At 51.3% G+C, this 14,352-nt stretch overlaps 2 protein-coding genes across 3 annotated transcripts; one reads left to right on the forward strand and one right to left on the reverse strand.

Annotated features, from left to right (window-relative positions):
• Positions 1–39: 39 nt before the first annotated feature.
• Positions 40–3,861, forward strand: LOC141732334 (T-cell surface glycoprotein CD3 gamma chain-like). Its single transcript, XM_074561136.1, has 5 exons — positions 40–819; positions 1,945–2,154; positions 2,653–2,784; positions 3,204–3,247; positions 3,579–3,861. Exons 1-5 carry the CDS (start codon positions 747–749, stop codon positions 3,639–3,641), a joined length of 522 nt encoding a protein of 173 aa, XP_074417237.1. The 5' UTR covers positions 40–746; the 3' UTR covers positions 3,642–3,861.
• A 3,646-nt stretch (positions 3,862–7,507) lies between these two features.
• CD3E (CD3 epsilon subunit of T-cell receptor complex) lies at positions 7,508–13,491 on the reverse strand. Of its 2 annotated transcripts, none has more exons than XM_074561282.1 (7): positions 13,334–13,491; positions 12,326–12,429; positions 10,937–10,957; positions 9,888–10,085; positions 9,023–9,175; positions 8,162–8,208; positions 7,508–7,814 (listed from the first exon to the last, which is right to left on the reverse strand). In XM_074561282.1, exons 2-7 carry the CDS (start codon positions 12,372–12,374, stop codon positions 7,758–7,760), a joined length of 525 nt encoding a protein of 174 aa, XP_074417383.1. In that variant the 5' UTR covers positions 12,375–12,429; positions 13,334–13,491; the 3' UTR covers positions 7,508–7,757. The 2 variants fall into 2 exon arrangements, with proteins under 2 accessions (XP_074417383.1, XP_074417382.1); XM_074561281.1 differs by lacking the exon at positions 13,334–13,491 and adding an exon at positions 12,550–12,647.
• Between the last annotated feature and the right edge of the window lie 861 nt (positions 13,492–14,352).

Below are 14,352 nucleotides of genomic sequence, written 5' to 3' on the forward strand. Positions count from 1 at the left end.
GGCGGCCGGGCTGGGACAGAATTGCTCGGGGCGTCTCCCGTTGCGGCCGGGGGACACGTGGCTGCTGGGGGGCTCTCTGGCTGCTGGTGGACTCTTGTCTGTAGGGGCTCCGTGGCTGTTGTGGGACCTATGGTTGCTGGGGGTGCATGGCTGTAGTGGGACCTGGGGCTGTTTGGGGGTTCTGGGGCTTCTGGGGGACCCCATGGCTGTAGGGGACACGCCTTATGGCTGCTTAGGGGACATATGACTGCAAGGGGTCCGTGGTTTTAGGAGGACCCGAAGCTGCTGAGGGGCTCCGTGGATGTGCTGAGACCTGTGGCTGCTTGGGACTTCCATGGCTCTTGGGGGACTCTGTGCCTGCTGGCGGTCCATGGTTGTAGGAGGACACAAAACTGCTGGGGGGCTCCATAGCTGCTGGGGGATGAATAACTGCTAGGGGTCTATGGCTGTAGGAGGACCTGTGGTTGTAGGGGGAGATATGACTACTGGGCGTCCCCAGGTACTGGGGGACCTGCTACCTCAGGCCAACCTGCCCTCCCTTGCCGCTCCCTGGACGTCATGGCTGGGGCGAGGAGGCAGGCGCAGAGCACCTCAGACATCCCCCAGCTGCTGTGGGAGGGAGGGAGCTCCAGCCCTCGGCATCCGGTACCTGACAAAGACCTCGGGGTGCGTGGTGCGTTGTGGCGAGGAGCTCTCTCTGCGTCCTCTTCACTGAGCAGGGGAAAGAGCTGCCACTACTTCACGCCATGCGGAGGGAAAGGACCCTGGGCGCCTGGGTGCTCCTTGCCAGCCTGGCTGTGGCTATCTGGGGCATCCGAGGTAAGTCCCTGGGTATCAGCCGTGGGGTGCTGCGTTGCTGACCCATGCAGTACATGGAGACCCCCGGCATGGTGCACCCGAGGGACCCCATGCAGGTGGCAAGGCTGGGGCTCATCCTGTGGGCTGCAGCAGGTCAGCACGGGGCTCGTCAGGCACTCGCTGTGGTCCCTGGAGGCTGCCACCCGTATTGCTCATACCCTAGGTGTCTCTGTGGTGGTGGGAGGGTGGCTGGGAAGCAGGTTCCTGTGGCTACCTGGGGTTGTCTGTTGCGGCATCTTGACGTGAGGTTTGTAAATGTCGACAGGGAGAAGGGAGTGAACCAGTGCAATGGTTCACGAGGATGGGATTGCTCTGACGACTGTGCCTGCCCTGGACCGTTGCTGTGACGGTCTGGAGCCGCGTACGTTACTCCCTGGCTGGCTGTGAAGGCTCAGACTCATCTTGCAATGACAGGGCGTGTAAAGTTGGACCATGGTGTTAGAGCAGAGTAGCCATGGGCTTTGTGCCTGGCATAAATACGTGAGCAGGAGAGGCCATACTCTATACTCAGCTCTAGTGCTCAGCAGATAAGGAATTACTCTCTATTTGGAGACTCTGAAGGTGGTGCCTTTGGGCCAAGGAAGCAATTCTGTCCTGATTTTTTGCATGCTCTTCACTAAAAATGTTTTTTACTGTTGGGTAAAAAACCAATGGGATTTTGTCCCCCTATTTGGGCTCAGCTTCTGTCCCTGCTGGTGGAAACGTTATGCTTTCTGTTGAAGTGTCTCTTACTGCAGTTGCGCTTCTATGCCAATGCGATCAGTGTCTGGGATGGGGGTGATGCGCGTACAGTCTGAATGGAGGCCAGGTAGGTGCCCAATTCCAGTTAGTTTTCACTGTAAGGGTATTTGGATCTCTAAACTACCCAGAGCTGCATTAATGTAACCACCAGTTGAACAGTGGAGTACTTTTCCACTGAGTAGTTTTCTTTTTGCAGAGTTTTTTGTTTGCCATGTCCTTTCCACTGCTTGGGGGACAGCCTAATGCCTACAACAGCCACGTCCACGAACAAGATCTCTGAGCTCTGCACCACCATGAGGGCTGAGGACTCAGCTGTGAAGCTTTCTGCTCTCCTTTTTTTTACAGGACAGAAGGTAATTGTGAAGGAAGCCAGCGGGAAGGTGTTCCTGGAGTGCGAGACAACCAGCCAAAGTCAGGTGGTATGGTGGAAAGACGGGAATAACGTAGGAAACACAACACAGCTGGACTTGGGTGCAATTTATGATGACCCCAGAGGCACCTATATATGTGACGCAGGCGACAAGCAAAGCTCTCCCTTCCAGGTGCACTATCGAAGTAAGTGTTGCAAACCCGGTTTCTAGAGCCAGAACTGCCTGGAGTTTTCACCCAAGCAAATTTTTGAGGGAACTACTGATCTCTCAGAGTTTGGGGGTGGTTCCACCAGTTTTCAGAGGTCCTGGCAGCTCCTGTGCTAGGTTGCCCATGGGAACAGCAAAGCTGTGCGGTCCCCTACATCTGGTGTCCCTGGCAGAGCTCTCTATAGCGTTTAGTGCCATAACCTGTCACTTGTACTGCCTCGTTGCTAGCCGCTCGCTGGCTCTCCTGTGGCCTGCCCTGAATGCTGGGGACACGTGGCAGCTTGCGCCTGGTCACGCAGCAAGCCAGACTTAATCTTTGGTCTCTCTCCTCCTGGGACTGGAGCCTGCCTGGACTGGGAGAGCTGGCTGAGCATTTTGGGCTCAGACTGACCCTGGCAGCAGGGAAGAGGCACCCAAGGGGCAGGGTCCTGGTCACGATCCTGCTTTCAGCGTCTGTGTCCTTTTGGGCTTCCAGTGTGCCAGAACTGCATCGAAGTGGATGTTCCCACCATCTCGGGGATCGTGGTCGCAGATGTTGTCGCCACCATCTTCCTGGCGGTTGCTGTGTATTGCATCACGGGCCAGGACAAGGGACGCATGTCACGAGGTGAGGGGAGAGCCCCGCTGGCTGCCTGCGGGTGGGGATGGGAGGTGCCTGGGCATCTTTAGGAGCTGTGTGTGGTACCTAAGGACTTCCCGTCACTGCCCGCAGAGCCTAGTCACTACAAGTTGCAGGCAGCAGCCAGCGTACAGCATGTCTAGTGTGGGGATTCGTGTGAGCACTCCATGTATCCTTCCTGCCCCTAGCTCGGCTTCCCAGGAGAAGCCATTAAATGCACAAGGTTCACCAAAACTTCATCCCAGAGGCAGCAGCTGGTGGCATGGGAACATCTGAGCCAGGGTCTTTCCACTGAGTCTCCCAGAGGCGCAGGGCTGCAAGCAGCCAGCCGCTTAGGTTTGTTTACACATGTTGACCACATTGTTCATGGTTCCCCTGATCCTTGATCACCTTTTTTCTTCATTTAGCTTCGGACAGGCAGAACCTGATTGCCAACGAGCAGCTCTACCAGGTGAGCACAGGCATGCACGTGTGTGCCTGAGGGCTTTGGCGCCTCTGCATGGTGTGGGGCTGTGTGGTGGGACCAGCGTGGCCGTGACGGCACAGCTGCTGGGGGACGCGTGATGCCACAAGGTACTGAGCTGTGCTGGAGATTGCTCTCTGCTGGGGCGTTCGCAGCCACCTCCACTGTGTGGAGCTGCCCCCTGCCTCTTTTTGTGTGGGGAGGGAAAGGTTTCCAAAAGCATGGCAAAGGGAGGGTTGGGCCAGCTTCCCCTGTACCCTCCCTCCCAGGGCTGGACAGGTGCAGCTGTAGCTTGTCTCACCTTTTTTTTTCCTCCTAGCCCCTTGGCGAGCGGGACGATGGACAGTATAGCCGGCTGACACCTGCCAAGGCCCGCAAGTGAAGTGGGAAGACGCTGGGGCCTGTGGCGCCTTTGTACCAGGAGTTGATATTACAGCAAAGCCACCGCCAGTGCCTCCGTAAGCTCCGTGCTGGCAGAAGACAGTGCAGGTTTTTGCCTAGAGAACCGTCCAGCTCCTTGCCAGGTTGGGCTGCTTGTAGCACTCTTTCCATGACCTCTTGTACTTCTGTATCCCTCTCATTAAAGATGAGCCTATCCCACAGCCTCCGTGCTCCGTCGGTTGTGTTGAGGCCCGGGGAGCTGTGCAGTCGCTGGGGAAGGCGCATGCTGGATGCGAACTGCCCGGATCCCTGCCGAGCCGTAAGTCTCCTGCCTGTCCTGGTAGGACGCTGCTCTGCCAGTGCAGGCAGGCGGCCGTGGCTGTGCCACCTCTCTCTGCCACGATCCAAATGACATCTGAGTCCACTGCTGAAGCTGGGGATGGTGGACCTTGTGAAGGGAGAGGGTTGCTGCCTCTGGTAGTAGCAGAGGCTTTGTCTCATTTAACTCCCCTTCCAGAACGGGGAGCGGGGACACCGGGAGCACAGCGACACTCATCAGGGTCTGTGTCCCCCCCTGCGAAGTGTCTGTGTGCCTCGGTCCCCTGGACAGAGCTGGGGGACTGGCAGGAAGAAAGGCGGGAGGACTTTTCCTCTGCACCTGCAGGGCTCGGTATCTAATTGCAGTCTCCACACTTTACCCTCCTCTGCCTCTGCAGTCCACCTTTGTGACCAGGCCAGGGATCTTTTGTGGGACATCCAGCAACCCCCCTTTCGGGCTCATTGGCCATCCCAGTGTGCTGAGTGCAGGATGTAGTCAAGCAAACTTTCAGAGCCTTTCCCATCTCAAGCACCCTTCCAGACATGGAGCAGCACTGGCTCTCCGCACACCAGCCCAGCTCCTCCTGGCAAGAGCTCTGAGCAGAAACAGCTAATGCTGTCTGACTACGGCCAAAGCAGCAGGCAGATAACAGACAGGATCAGCTAGCAGTTAGAAACCTCAGAAACCAGGACACCCTCCGTGTGCCAGTTGCACACACCTGTAGGTAGGTTGTGTTTTCCTGCTTTTCTAAGAATGTGGGTGATGGGCTTTGGAGAGCACCAGGCTGTGAATTGCTGTGTGACTCAGTGGTATAAAGTAAGCACTGGAAGAGTTAACACTCAATAAAAACTGGGCACCAATCTGTGACGCGTCTGGCACAGCAAACAACGCATAGGGTGTGAAAAGCTGTGGGTGTACCCCCTGTGCCCTTACAGGAATCAGTATGTGATCAGCCTTGTGGACGGTGAATGAGAAAAGGACTTGTTTTTCTACAGCGTCGGCTCTTTACATGACAACATTTTGCTGTTCGCAGGAGCAGAATAATGTCTCAGCGGTTTTTCCGCTCTGACCTGCTCCAGTGAAGGCTGAGCCCGATAGGACCATTGCAGGTGGACTATGCCAATACCCGCCTTTGGTCTGCAAAGCAATCTAGGTAGGACCTTATAAAAAAAGCGACCAGCAGACTGTCGAGTTCATAACGCTTTAATCGCCATCAGATCTTAAAGCAGCGAGCAAAGGCGGCTAACCACACTCAAAGTGCAGGAGAAACACAGAGCAGAGTGGGTGGGTATGCTCTACGCAAATCAAAGGCACAGCAGGGGCAGCATTTGCAACTTGTCTGTTGGTGAGAGGCTCCTCAGCACATCATCTCTGGGAGGACAAAGCACTATTTCTATAGTGCAGGTAAGCACGGAGGCAGAGAGATGTCACTGGATGAGTGCTGATCCCACTGAGATAAGGAGAGCGTGGGATGGCGCTGGCGGGGGCGAACATGCAGCCCCATAAACAGTGGCAGAAGCACCGGGGTGTAGTTTGAAGCAAAATTTTGGCTTTGTACACCTGGAGCGCTCCAGGCTTCTCACATCCCATTCGTGGTAATGGGCTGTACGGCTGGGCTGAGCAAGCGTCCCGGGAGCAGTGATGTTTTGCAGAAGCTGAGAACATGGCCCAGAGTGGTTTTAGAGCTGCTCAGGGTTAGCACTCTTTGTATCTTGCAATCTCCCTCCTAGATGTTTAGCACCTTGTATGGTAAACCCAGCTGTACTGCCTTTAAAACCACATCCTGCAGGGTAAGCACAGCAATGTGAAGCATGAAACTTGTTAGGTGTTCATCTCCCCATGCTGAAACTCAAGGGTTAAACCACCCCCGGCCCCCATCACTGCTGCTGTTTCCTTTCTTCAGAGCTGTTGCTCTGCAGAGCAACAGAAATGCGTCTAACGCAGCCAGTGTTAGACCAGAAACGTTCCCAGGTATCACAGCATCTCTTGGCCCCTTCTCCTTAAGTTACTACCTGTCCCATTGCTGCTGCTTTGGAAACTGCAGCTTTTAAAATCAGGCAGATTTAACATTTGTTGAGTTGAGCGCATGGGACCTCAGCTATTTCCCTTGTCCCCAGACCCACTCCCCAGCTCCTGCTGACCCCGGCCCTGCTCTCAGGTCCCGCTCTGCTAGGCACGACAGTGTATTTTTATGTGTGGAGTTGTCATCCCCTCCGCCCTGGCACAGTCTGCTCCCAAACACCTTGTAGGCTTGCCTCAAGGTGAGCCGACACAAACATATAGAAGCTCTCACTGTCTTGGACTGCTCCGGACCTGGGAACTCCCCTTAACAAAACCTTTTCTTATTTAACAGAGACAAAACCACAGGTGAAATCTTTTCCAATGCATTTCTGGTGGTGCTGTCTGCGTTTTATTAATATATTACAGTTTTTAAATGTATGTACAAAAGTTAAAATGGATCTTTACCAACAGGAAAGAAGCCCGCCATCTTTCTAACAGAACCCAGGCAGAACTCAAGTTACAGAGCTGAAACGGGGAGAGAAAGGGCAGCAGCAAAGGACAAATCACAAGAATCTCTAAGAGCAATGGTTCTGGAAAATGGCACTCTGCCAGCAAATGTACACCCCTTAGGGTACAACACACTCAAATAAATGTGTTTATCCTAGACTGCACTATAGAATATCAGTAAAAAAGGATTCCATGAAGCCTCTGGAATGAGGAGGACAGCTAGCAAAAGGGTTTGATGCTCTCTTGGATTTTGTAGGTCCTGGTCTTTATCACTGTGGCCCCAGAGCATTCATTTCAATTGCAGTGAAGAAGCTGTTTCAGAGCAGAGTGCTATTCCCAGGCCTGAGCCAAAGGGTCTCGGTTCCACTCTGGGAAACATGAAAATCCCCGTTGTGCTGTCTCAGTCAGACTGCACTCATTACTAAGTGGGGGTTCAAATCTTAGCTGAAATACCTAAGAGCCCCACTATTTAATAGCAACAAAGATTTAACCTAAGCGCTTAAATTTCCTAATAGGAGACTTTCAGATGGATTGGGAAGGTGCCAAATCCTCATGTGTCGCTCTGAAAGTGTTCTGCCGAAGGTCTGAAACGTGATGGTCGGTGGATGCAAAGTGGTACAGAGCCCCACTCATTTCCTACAGAAAAAGGGCTGGAGGATGGGCAGGTCAGTCTGCATGCACTGGTAGAAGGGCTTCTTTCTTTTTAAAGAAAACTGGTTTTTTTGACTGAAACATTTTAATTCAAAGGAGTGGCTTTTTTATGAAAATGTACCATTTTGCTTTTAATACGCTGTCTGCCTCAGTTCTTTTCATTACAATGCTGGGCAGCAAAATCAAGATAGGCTATTAACGTGAGAGCAGGACAAGCTTAGAGGCCAGTCACTCTGAGAAGGACCCACTCTTTGCCCACTACCTACCCAGGGAGGCACGGGGAGAAAGTGGAGGCAGTCAGGGTGGAAATTAAATGGGAGGCACTTAAATAGGCAGGCAACTGGAGCAGAGAGAGAAGTGTGAGGGAAAAGGAGGCCAGGAGCCATGGGTGAGGCTGCAGTCCTTTAATGAGAAGGAAAACTTCTCTTGACAATGCACTCATTTGTTTCTTTTCCCTAATGTCAAATCGAAGGGTGAAGTAACACGTCAGGGTGGGACAGCGGATGGCAGCAGGGTGCCTGTCCTGTGTAGCCGCCTGGCTTACCCCAAACCGCCTGAGCCCCAGCAGAACCGGTGCCGAGACGGGCAGAAGCGCTTAGCCCTCTGCTGCTGCTTTCCAGCCTGTCATCCATGGGAATTTCAGAAGCCCCTGGATTCCAGGCCTGCATACACTTCCCGCTGGCCTTTCCGGATGGGCTGTGGGAACAACAGAGACGTTAGTTTGGGAATCCTTACTAACACACCCTCAAACAATGCTAGAGTCCTGGTCCACAGGGCAGGCAGAGAAAAACACAAGAGAGTGGTGTAGTGCCGCTCTGGTAGCGTGCACGAGAAACTGCAGTTCTGCTCCTGACTTCTTGTGTCGGGACCAAGAGAAGGAGTCCACCCTCAACCACCTTTTTCCTCCACTCCCGTGAAAGCTTGGAGGTTGACTGGATGCTTCTTCAAAGGAGCGAAAAGGATAAATGCTACAGATTTCCAGCTCTGGCTATCCATCCCCAACCAGCAAAGAGAGATGGAAAAAACCTGCAGATTCTCCATACCTCGTAGTCCGGGTTTGGAACAGGGGGAGGACGCTGCACCTTCTGACCTGCAACAGGGGCAAAGAGAGGTAGGTCATCCTTGGTGATAATTCATCTAACGCAGCACGAGGGACCTTCACGGAGATGATCCCAGGGTAACGCATACTATGGGTCAACTTGCATGACTTTACTATGAGCTTAGAGCTTTTAAAGACCCAACTGCTGCAGGCAAGAGGCCTTATGATCATTTAGGAGGAAATTTGCTTTCTTTTAGAATCTAGCTTTCCTGGCTGTGAAGAAACACTTGAGAACAAGAAGGCCCCATGAGCATAGGTCCAGGCCGCAATATGGATACCAGATCTATCCTCCTCTGCCTCAGCAAGCTGCACAAGTATGAGCATGTCATCACAGTTCTGTGAACCCAGCAAATAACATCTCTTTACCCTGGTATTTATAAACCATCAGCCCCGCTGTTGGACCGACTGGGTCACCAAACCATGGTCTCATGAGACAGAAATTAAAATGTATGGTTTTAGTAACACCACAATTTCTAATCGCATCTTCTGCGTGTGAGCCTAATTCTTGGTCTGTGATTGCCTGAGCCAGCAGCTGCGTGGGCCAGGGCGGGTTTGCAGCTACACTTGCAAGCTGAGCATCTGCCGTAGAGAGTTTACTGCAGCACAGACTCAACGCTGCTGCCTGTGAAATGGTTTCCTATGGGCAGGAAGCCCTTGACGTGACACGGCGGCCCAGAGCAACAGATGCGGCAAGCAGGAGCATTGTTTGGTGAGATCTTGGAGGCTTTTGGGGAATAGGGGTGGCTCTGTCACAAGTGCTTCATTTAATATCATGGAGAGCAGAGACGCCTGAGATGGCTCTTACCTCGAGGCCGACTGCCAGCACTAGGACTCGCTCTCCCCTTCCTGTCTTTGCTGAAGTAATAGACCAGAATCAGCACCCCGAAGGTGATGAGAAGATCCGCAGTGATGATCCCTGTCACTGCCAAGGCGTCCAGCTCCTCACAGTTTGTGCACACTGCGGGGAGGAGAGATGAAGCTGCTCAGAGACGGGCACCCTTCCTTTCCAGCATGGAAAATCCAGCTTAGTGCTAGCAGAAACGAGAGAGTTCTGGGTGGGAAGGAGAAATGAGCAAACAGAAAGGAAGGGGGACAGCACAGGCTGCCCCTGTAATTGTATCTGCCCTGCCATTTCGGTCTGCAGAGAGACACAGAGCGGGGGCTGGTGTGTGCAGCCTCCTCGGCTTCCCTCTGCTGTTCGCATGGCCGGAGCCGGAGGGTGCAGAACATCTCCTCGATCATTGTCCCCCTGTGCCTATGCTGGATTCTAAGCATAAGCCCCCCGTCTAGTGGGTCACAGAAACCAGGCTGTGTGCCCCGGATGGGAGGTTTCCACTCTGCAAGGTAAGAAATGCTTTTGTGACAGACATTACTCTTGCCTTGTCGCATGGCAGAAGCCGTATAAAAGAAGATTGCACGCTCTATAAGTGGGAACCATTGACATGCACCTGGTTTGAGGACAGCGGAAGGGAAAGCCGTAGAAAGCAGGGAGATTTTGTTTGCCAAAAATTTGCTCTTGGACTTATTTACTGCCTGTGCAGAGCGGGAAGGGCCTCAGCAGAATTGCATTCACCCAGCCCAGCAGCACTGAAAATCAGGGCTCGGCTCCTAACGTCTGTCACTGCGTAGACTTCATCTGTAGCCCATAGACTGAGTGCTTTTTCACTCACCTCTGGCATTCAGGTACATGTGATACGTGTTATCACCTGACGAACAACTCACGTTGGCAGGAGTGCTGTCATGATTCTCTATAACGTACTTCCTCTCATCGTCGGTTGCTGTTACCCTAGTTGGCTTCCAGGTTATGCTGCCTTCAGTCAAGGGACACGTGATTGTCACCGTGGTTCCAGAAATCTCCACCAGGAATTCTTTATTGGAGGGTAGGCCAAGGAGAAGGGAAACCAGTGTTACAAACGGCTTCTGGGCAGGCTTCCCTGCACGCTCTTGATCCCACCGGGACAGTTTGCGCTGCAAAATCTGTGATTTTATGGTGTAATGTAAGTTCCCTGTGTACGTGTCTTCTGCATGCGTATTTTCCTTTAGTTTTTACATTCATTCTTTGGGACACTAAGCAGTATCAAAATACTATCAGAGAGTGTTCTACTTTATGTCAGAGAGCCTGTCCACCTGCCATTCGTCCTTCTGTTTATCCACATACTTGCTGCTCTCTGCAAATGGCCAGCCCTCCTTGGAGACCACTAACAGTAATTAGGGGCAACTCGTTACAGCTGTCTTTCTGATTGGTGATGACAGTAGCAACTAAGGAACAGGATTTTTTTTTCCTCCTAAAATACTGCTTGAATTCAAATATTTCTATCTGACTTTTAGTCCTCACCTCTGAGGTATCTCTAGTCTTTATATCATGCTAAATAGTTAAGAATGTTGGTAAAATACGTTTACCCTTCTGTCCCTTGGTATCCTCTGCAAAGGAGAGAATAACAAGCGTTAACAAATCAACCTGCTGTAATCCTACTGCTTGTTGCTGTTGGAAAATGCCCAACCTTGCCTGGGGAGCACGAGCAATAATTAGGGACAGTTCGTTACAGCCAATTTGTCAAATCTGTAAGATCAGTAACAATTAATGAATAGGGAATTTTTACTATTCTATAATATTTGCAAAATTCAAATATTTCTATTTGACTTTTAGTTCTTGCTTGTGAGCCGTAGTTGATCTTTTTATCATACTCCATAGTTAAGAATTCTGGTAAAATATACTTACCCTGCTGAGCTGCGGTGCCAACTACAAAAGAAAGAAAAATAAGCGTTAAGCAATTTAGTTACTGATATCACACAGCTTTCCTACTTCAAGGGTATCCTTTCTGAACTCAGCTGCTTGAAGGAGATGTTTATGCTCCTGTATTTGTGCTAAATGTATTAGAAGCGTTCTGTTAGCTGAGACAGGATGTTGGTTTGAAATGAAGTCTTTTCCTTTGGAAGCCATTTTTAACACGGTAACGCGTAATGGAAATTTGAATCATTTTCCACCCCAGTTTAGAAAAAGGGTTATTGCAGGCTGTATGCCCAAGCATTTTCCTTTATTATCATGGACCAAAGACTGACGGAAAATCACGCCTAGTTTCTGCAATAAGAACCACTGTCCCCTGCAGGAGTGTACTCACTGGAGGATTGGCCCCTGATGCTTGATTTAATGATGTAAAGCAGTTTAACTATGTGATTTTTCTCTCTTGGTAGGAAACAAGTAGCTCCATTGAAGTCTCTGGAGCTGGAGGGTTATAGGAACAGTTTTTAGGAGGTCTGAATCAGATTTCTGATTTGCTTTAGAAACATTTATAGAAAGTAAGGTAAGTAAGTAAAGAAATGACCTGTATTCATGCGTTGAGGGCTGTTGTCTCATCGCAGGTAGTTCTCGCTTTACAATAGAGTTACTTTTAACAGAATTGTAAATCTGATTCTTTTTTATTTATATAAGACGAATTTAAATTTGAAAAAAGAACAGGGCATTGTTGAACCAAATGTTTTCAATCTTAAAGAATAGCAGTTGGTATTTGCTGTGCATTGGCAGAGTAGCTGTAGTCTTATTTTAATTTTATTAATCTTTCAAAGTTACCAGCTTCTTTATGGTCTTTACAGATACTCTGCATTTCATCTCAAACCAACTTTGTAAACGCTGGTCAGTCCACACTGGTAGCACGAAAATTGCTACCAGTCCCATGATACCAGTGAATCTGAACTGAAGTTACTTGCCCGTGATCACAAAAAGGTTTAAGAAAAGCGCATGAATAAAGTGTAAAAACAAAATTAAACCCACAGAACCTTATAGTTCACCCTGCTGCAGAAAGGAGTCCATCAAGCTCCAACCCTGCTGCGTGAAGTTTGGAGGCCAGTTATCTTAGTGACGCAGCTTGTAAGCAAAAGTTCGGCAGGGACCTTAGGTTCTTTTCTCTTGCCTGAGAGGGTTGGATTCCCATTTCCCTGTCTCTGCAACCCGCGCTCTGAAGGGAACACTCACTCTGGAGAGCAGCAGCTCCACAGGCAGTGTACACGCAGGTACTTTGCAAAACCAGTCCCACACCACTGTGCTTCCTCCTCCACAGCCCCTGGGCAGCCACCCGCCGGTCCCCATGGATTTCTGGCTGGCTGTACTCACCCACACACAGCAGGAGTCCCAGCAGAGGCAAGGACCGCTCCAACCTCATCCTTGTCTTCCTCCTCCTCTTGCTCTCCTCTACCACATCAGACTGGCGAGGCTGGCTGCGAGGGAAGAAAGAACGCATTGGCTTTTCAAGTTCTCACTTACAAGAAAGAGGCCCAAGAGTTGTTTTTCCCAGAATTGTGCACGGCAATGAACTGAGCAGCGCTGCGGAGACTCACCGTTTCCAGTGAAACCTGCAAGCAGCCAAGAAAGACACGGAACACGTATAGTAAAATAAGCCCATGTCAGGAAGTGCAGAGGCTCAAAACGTCTTCACGGAACGTCACTGACAGCAAGGGGTGGCTGCTTTGCACCAGCCCAGTTCAAGGCTCAGAACTGTGGTAACTGCCCTAGAGGCAGCAGGAGAGATAAACGTGCCTGGATTAAATTTGCCATCAGGACCTTCCTAACGACTTTTCAAAGCGAGTGTTTCTGAAGTTCAAACTACTGCAAGCAACTTAGCATAGTGAGGGAATAAACAACGGAACCAGAAATGCTACAAGAAGCTCAGCACCTAGAGATGCTGTACGGCCAGCAGAAAAGAGCCTGTAAGTGCCAGGCTGTAAAACACAGGTTTTTTAGTCACTGCTGAATGCAAACCAGACTCTACTTTTGTTATTTTGCTCTAACACAACCCATTTATTCCTGATGCCTCTTTAAGGGTGGTGTTTGCCAGCTCCTCGCCCAGACTCGCCTCTGCACACATATGGACGTTGAGGAGCACAGCCAGAGGGGTGGCTAAGCCCCCAAGTCCTGCTGCAAGCCTCTGACCTGAAGTGATGCTCTGCTCCCGACGCACACTCCTGTTAAGGGGGGAACTTGCTCGACTCTGTTGCTGTTTCTCTTCAGTTTCAGTATGAGACTGCAAAAGCAATTCTATGTTTTCATGCGGCATGTTATGAATTGCACCTACAATGAAATCGGCTTCATTTCTTTAAATCACATTTATGTCTGTCTACTCACCAGTCTAGTAGCCCTCATGAAAGGTTAAATGCTAGGGGGAAGGCTGTTTCTTTGGGGAAAGTCTCACAAGCTGCCCAAAGCAGAAGGGACCATGGTGTAGCAGAGCCATCGGAAAGCCTGAGCCATCCTTCCGTGCGGGCGCTGCGCTGCGACGCCGCTGCCGCTGGCCCACGGGAGGCTTTGCAAGGCGCCTGGCGAGGAGTTCTCGCCGCACGGGTTTGCTGGCCCGAGCAGCAGCGGCCGGGCTCCAGCAGGGGGGGCTCGGAGCCCTTCCAGCCGCCCTGCTCCGCGGGCACCCCGGCGGCCTCCCGCGGGCACCCGGCTCCTTCCCCGCCGGGGCAGGCGCAGCCCTCCCGCCCCCCTTGGGACCCGGGCAGGGGCTTCTCCAAGCTTTGCTTCCAGCAGGGCTGGAAATCCAGCACGGACGAGGTGGGAACACGCCGTCTTTCTGTTCCCCTCTGCGTGAAGCCTACAGAGGTGGCGGAGCTGCTCACACGGTTGTGAGTATAGTGGGGATTTGAGGGCACAGACATTGCAAAGCCAGCCAAGGCTCCCTCCTTCCAAGGGGCGCAGGATGTTTCCACAGCTGCCACACAGGTGTCCCACCCAAAGGACAGTTTTCCAGACGTGTGGAAGGACAGAGCTGGCTTCTTGCTCCTTCCCAAGAGCTCACCATTTAATGATGTAGCTAATCACGATGTTGGGGGCCCTATTTCATTTATTGAGGTGCCCTCTTTAGCTGTTAGATCTTTTACTTATTTCAAAATAAAACATCAGAGAATTTAGGTTACTAGTAAGGGTGCCAGGGATATGGTCTTCTCTTAACAGCTGAAGTCAGCGCTCTTTGAAACAAGATGTTGAAGGTTAGTAAAATTCTGCAAGCAAAGATCAGAGCAGACCCTCTTCCCAGCCCTGTGCATTACGCGAATGTGGTCTTAAGTGACACCCAGTAGTGTTGCTGCATGGCCAGCGTAGCCAAAGGGCAGTTACAGCAAGAAACACGCTTGTCCTACTGGACC

This window comes from Larus michahellis, chromosome 17 (genome assembly GCF_964199755.1).
Source record: "Larus michahellis chromosome 17, bLarMic1.1, whole genome shotgun sequence".
NCBI classification, from domain to species: Eukaryota; Metazoa; Chordata; class Aves; order Charadriiformes; family Laridae; genus Larus; species Larus michahellis.

Bases quoted from the DNA above. Each gene is read 5' to 3' on its own strand.
- LOC141732334 (XM_074561136.1), top strand. From the start codon at position 747: ATGCGGAGGGAAAGGACCCTGGGCGCCTGGGTGCTCCTTGCCAGCCTG. The intron at 2,155-2,652 runs GTAAGTGTTGCA...TTGGGCTTCCAG, and splicing joins CTTCCAGGTGCACTATCGAA to TGTGCCAGAACTGCATCGAA. The intron at 2,785-3,203 runs GTGAGGGGAGAG...TTCTTCATTTAG, and splicing joins CAAGGGACGCATGTCACGAG to CTTCGGACAGGCAGAACCTG.
- CD3E (XM_074561281.1), bottom strand. From the start codon at position 12,614: ATGGGCTTATTTTACTATACGTGTTCCGTGTCTTTCTTGGCTGCTTGC. The intron at 12,430-12,549 runs GTGAGTCTCCGC...CTTCCCTCGCAG, and splicing joins TGCAGGTTTCACTGGAAACG to CCAGCCTCGCCAGTCTGATG. The intron at 8,209-9,022 runs GTAAGAGCCATC...CCCCTGTTGCAG, and splicing joins TGCTGGCAGTCGGCCTCGAG to GTCAGAAGGTGCAGCGTCCT.